The following is a 5,476-nucleotide window of genomic DNA, read 5'->3' as shown; positions in this document are numbered from 1 at the left end:
TTTGTTGACCAAAGCTCAGCTATTAAGGGAATCCTTTGCATTGGTTTAGATATCATCTCAGTCGTTGCTCTCACCCAAATAACACACACAAACATGCCACCCAACTTCCGGTGCCTTCCTACGTCAGATGGGAAGTATGACACTTAGGCTGACTTCAGAGTACTCAAGAAGACCGCTGGTTGAATTATCTCCAAACGCAAGAAACCTCTGCAAGGTTGCGTTTTCATATTGTCTTCAACCCATCAAATGGTAGCATCCTTCAAGCAGCTAACAGATCACTACGTTCCTTGGGTGAGGGAGACGTCGGATGGTGTAAGATATGATAAAATAATAATAATTTATAAATTATCAAGGGTGGGGGGGGAGGGGGGGCGGGGGGAGAAATGCATTGACATATCCAAGGGACACTATGTGGGGCCTTCTGGGACCGTGGAAAAGGACGGTTTATTTGCGTGTTTCCCTTTGGATTCTCATCGGAGGGGTATTTTCCCCTAGGGTTTGCCCCCATCAGTGGAATGTGCAGCAAGGCCCGCAGCTGTACCATCAACGAGGACACAGGGCTCGGCCTGGCCTTCACCATTGCTCATGAATCTGGGCACAAGTAAGTGGCCCCCGGGACTCAGCACCTTACATGACAACTGAGCTGGCGAGTAAATGGCCTTCCTCTAATGATGCTTAGTCATCTAGGTGGGAAAAAGTAGGGTCCATTCTGTGTAAACCTTAGAAGCGTGTCTGAGATCTAAGAACAGTTAGTTACCGTGACTTTAATTCCAACTCATGGCCACTCCCCACCCCCTCCCTGTGTCAGCAGAGAAGGACTAGGGTCCACAGGGTGTCCAGTGACTGGCCTGTCATCAAGTCTTTGTTTTGTTTTAAGAGCCTCTGGGTGGACCTGAGCTCCATGCTTATGGTTAGCCGTCAAGGGTCAAGGGCATTCACTGTTTTCACCACCCAGGGACTCCAATGTATAAAATACATTGAGTAAATGCTAGTCATTGTTGATAGAAGGAGACTTGGGAATCATTTCATTATAATGGATGTGATTTCTAGGGAACAAACCACCTGATGTTCTTTTTACTTTCCCAAGGCCAGACCCTTCTGTGGTGCAGCCGCCCCAGTGGAAAGTTGGCCATGCGCCGTGCATTCAGGTGAAGACCTTCCTGGGCTATCAGTAGAGAGGCTCAAGCATCGTCAGGCCATCTATGGTTATACTAGAACGTGTTTGTGAGCAGGGTTTATGATTGCAGTTAACATAGCAGTCATCTCGGAGAAAGGCCACACTAGCTTTAAGCATGAATAACCCTTCGCCGAGTTATCGCCAGCTGTCCTATCCACCTTCCACCCAGAATGCCCCCACCGTCGTTCCCTGCTTTGATTTCAAATAACCCTCTGCATCTCCTGCAACTCAACAGGGAACGCTTAGCTTAACGGCCTGGCAGGAATTTTCTAGAAAGCGTGTAACACAGGCATCATTCTTTGATTGGTTGATTTGGGGCCAAGACACCACAAAGCCCTTAACATCCTTTATCCGTTTCTATTGGCAATGTATAGTACGTTATGAAGCAATTCATTAGGATCCTTCTCTTCCCTTGTCATCTAACAAAACAAAAACAAACCGAGCCCTCCCTTGGATCTGTGGATTCTCGCTGCATCGGTTTCTTCTCGGTTTGAAGGGTGTTTCTCCGCCTCCCTCCATTCTCTTCCAGCTTAGGCATGATCCACGATGGAGAAGGCAACCCCTGCAGAAAGGCTGAAGGCACCATCATGTCTCCCACACTGATGGGGAACAATGGGATGTTCTACTGGTCTGCCTGCAGCCGACAGTATCTCAAGAAATTCCTTAGGTAAGACAGGCCAGAGCCAGCGGCTGGGAAGTAACAGGAAACAGTGATCAATAGATGGGAAGACACATGCCGAGGGGAAGGATCTTTTGACCTCTTCATGAGCAGGAACGTTGATAAATTCTCTTGATGAGGACGATGATGATCATTATTTGGATATTTTAGAAAAACGAATGGAGTATCTAATGTAGTGCTAAGTGTATGCTGCGTCCAGTCTGCCCAGCAATATTAAGAAGGTCCTCGTTGCATCTTAAGCCCATCAAGTTGCTTCTGAGTCATAGTGACCCTCTAGAGCAGGGGTCCTCAAACCACATGCGGCCCGCCGAGGACATTTATCCGGCCCGCCAGGTGTTTTTGCCACCCCTGCCTGTCCTGCTTAGCAGCGGACTTGTTCAGTGCGCATAGGAATTTGTTCATAGTTTTATAGTCCAGCCCCCCAACGGGTCTGAGGAACAGTGAACTGGCCCCCTGTTTAAAAAGTTTGAGGACCCTGCTATAGAGGATCACCGAGGCTGTACATCTTTACGGGAGCTGATAATCTCATGTCCCTGAAAGCCGCTAGTAGGTTTGAATCCACTTAATAACCTACCTTGTGGTCAGCAGTCCCGTGCTTACTCAGGAAGCCCACCATCAGGGATTCCTCTTGGTGTGCCACTGAAGTGATTCTGACTCACAGCGACCTTCTGCATCACAGTGTCCACATCCTGTGCCATCCTTCCAGATCTTTCTCATGGGTGAGCTCACTGTTGCAGCCACTGGGTCTAGCCATCTTTCTGTGGGCTTTCCCCTTATTCGCTGCCTGTGACTTTGCCAAGCATGATGGCCTTCTTCGGAGACTTGTCTCTCCTGACATCATGTTCCAGGTACAAAGTGGTTGAGGCAAAGTCTCATCCGCCTTGCCTCTAAGGAACATTCTGGAAGTACTTCTCCCGAGACAGATTGGTTAGTTCTTTGGGCAGTCCGTGGGACATTCACCATTCTTAACCGCACTGTCATTCACATGCATCATTTTGACCCTGTAGGTCTCTCAGTGAGTTGCAGTCCCAGGATGCGGACTCAGATCGGTTCCGGTTCCGGAATCTGTGTTCTTCATGTTACATGAGGGAGGCTCAACAAAGTCCCGAGAGATGCTATCATCTTTTAATTCCATTTTTCCCAGGAGCTGTTTGAAGTCCCCTCTGAGTGACTCTTTATCGTAACTGGCTGTTTGCATTCATTTAATCCATTTGGACATGAGTATATTGAAAAATGTTTCAAACCGTGTGCATGCTCATTCATGAATGAAGCTTTGTCTTGATGATCTGCTCTGTTTGAATGGCCATGAGCTAGGTCTGTGTCCAAAAGACATCCAAGGGGAGAGGGCAGCTCTGTAAAATCCCTTTGATGTCTTGAAACTCCTAGCTTGCATAAGTAAAAATGGGAGGTAGGCAGTTATTAAATGATGCGCCCAAAGTGGAGGCTCTCTGACCTTTCCTTTAGTGGAATGTAGTTATCTGTTTGAGCCTTTGATCATTATACCAGTAATGTAGTGGCTGATGTTAAACCTATCTGTATGGGTATAGGGTTGACCTCTGATCTGTATGTAGATGTATCCCCTCCATTGATGTTGACCCTCAAGAGCATTCAGGATGTCTTCCTTTGACCAGGTATTAGGGAAACTGGACTTTCTTTAGAAATTGATATTCCTGAAACCTGTGCCCAGGAATGCTATCTGAAAATGTTTGCAGAATTGGAAGTATTGCCCAAGCAAGTGTGATGAAATGTAGGGATGTCTAACCAAATGATGCCCAAAGGGTAATAAAATGGCAGCAGCCCGTTTGCTGACAATCAACTTCACTGCATAAAAATTTCCCTTAGTAGTTTCAAATATGGGGTTTGGAGTCTGAAATGATCTTCTCTAATTCATGTCAGGATAGAATTACTAAGTATTATAAATCAAGGTCTACTTGGACATAGACGGAATGCCCATTAAGATATTTTGGTTAAACGCTTTCATAGTTGCAATAACAATGCCCACTGTGTCTCTAATATCATCAGCCTCATAGGACACAGTGGCACAGTGACAGCAGCCGTGGGGATGGTGCAAGACTGGACCGGACAGTTCTGGCGGACTCAGGATCATCCTGAGTGGGAGCCGACCAATGGCACCGACATCAATAATAGCAGGGCCGACTAGAATCACCCTAGAGGGTATCCACGGCTGTAAATCTTTAAGGGTGTACACTGCTCCACCTATCTCGCCTACAGCAGTGGTTTGAACCGCTGACTTTATGACGAGTCCCCCATGACCATAACTCACTTTAATTGAGTGCTTTTCAAAAATGATGTGTTAGGCACTTAGTTTCTTCATTTGACCACCTTCATAGCCGTTATGGGAGTCCTGGCCCTTCATGAGGCCGTTCAAGGTCATACAACTTGGTTCTGGTTACATAGCTGATTGACTAGAATGCCGTTGGCCGGATCCTAAAATCACAATGTAACCACGATGCTATTTTACCTTCCATTGATGTCATGACCAAGTCAATGAAGATGAAGCACCTTCCGACAATATTCTTGCCATCAAGACAGGACCCCGCCCCCCCATCTCCCTGTTCGACATCCCCAAAGAGAATTTTTCTGCCTTAAGCCCCAATGTACAAGGGGCTTGATCAAGTTCATGGAAAAATTCCATTTTCTTTTTTTAATAAATCATTTTGTTGGGGGCTCTTACAGCTCTTATCACAATCCATACATCAATTGTATCTAACGCATTTGTACATATGTTGCCATCATCATTTTCAAAACATTTTCTTCCTTCTTGAGCCCTTGGTATCAGCTCCTCTTTTTTCCCTCCCTACCCCCTCCCCCGCCCACCCTCGTGGACTCCTGATAAATTATAAATCATTATTTTCATATCTTACACCGTCCACTGTCTCCCTTCGCAGTATCCCTCGCTATAGGAGCATTCTGGGGACTCCATTTTCTATTGTTGCATTTTTCCCTCGACCCTTTGATGCTGCTTTCTAGCCTCTCTGTGTTATTTCAATAGCCTTATTCCTTCTTGGCTTGTGAAGAGTATTTAAGGCAGGACTTGTCTTTGAACTTGGCCCCATTCTATGTGAAAACAAACAACGAATTTCAGCTCCAGGAGGACAGGGACTGCCCCTGTCTAGTTTGTGCTGTTCCTTTAGTGCTCAGCATGATCCTGACTGGGGGGTGGACACTCCATCAGCCTGTACTGAAGATGTCTTGGTTAGATCAGCAAGGAGGGGGTTCAGATTCATTGGCCTTGCCCAGTGCCATCAGATGGAATGCCTTGGATGCTTAGAACTTCCAGGACCAGGCGACACCCTTCCTGGCTGTGTAATTCCCATCCTCTTAGGCAGGACACACCCACTGTGGGATCTCACGTATGACTGATGCGCGTATTTTTATTTCTGGAGATGTTGTGCTGTCAAACACTGCACTCAACTTTTCTCTAGGTTCTATAATTCACTGCATTGAATTACACAGAACTCACAGACAATAGTCATGATTAGAGGTTTTTTTTTAAGGACGGTTGTAATGCAAGTCAGAAATGCTGGGGATACCGTTGTTTATCAGAACACATCACAAAATTCTTTCGGGGGTGCTAACACATGCCCAAGGGCCTGCCC

General features: G+C 46.4%; 1 protein-coding gene across 1 annotated transcript in view; it reads left to right on the top strand.

Annotated features, from left to right (window-relative positions):
- The window catches only part of ADAMTS18 (ADAM metallopeptidase with thrombospondin type 1 motif 18), a 142,997-nt gene that overhangs the window by 72,783 nt on the left and 64,738 nt on the right, over nucleotides 1-5,476 (top strand). The window contains exons 8-10 of the mRNA XM_045293929.1: nucleotides 496-601; nucleotides 1,707-1,844; nucleotides 2,563-2,575. Of these exons, the coding sequence (XP_045149864.1) occupies nucleotides 496-601; nucleotides 1,707-1,844; nucleotides 2,563-2,575 (257 nt within the window). The remainder of the gene's footprint in view (nucleotides 1-495; nucleotides 602-1,706; nucleotides 1,845-2,562; nucleotides 2,576-5,476) is intronic.

This window comes from Echinops telfairi, unplaced genomic scaffold (genome assembly GCF_000313985.2).
Source record: "Echinops telfairi isolate 266 unplaced genomic scaffold, ASM31398v2 ScPeMD7_2291;HRSCAF=2852, whole genome shotgun sequence".
NCBI lineage: Eukaryota > Metazoa > Chordata > Mammalia > Afrosoricida > Tenrecidae > Echinops > Echinops telfairi.
This window is presented reverse-complemented; position numbering and strand designations above follow the sequence as displayed.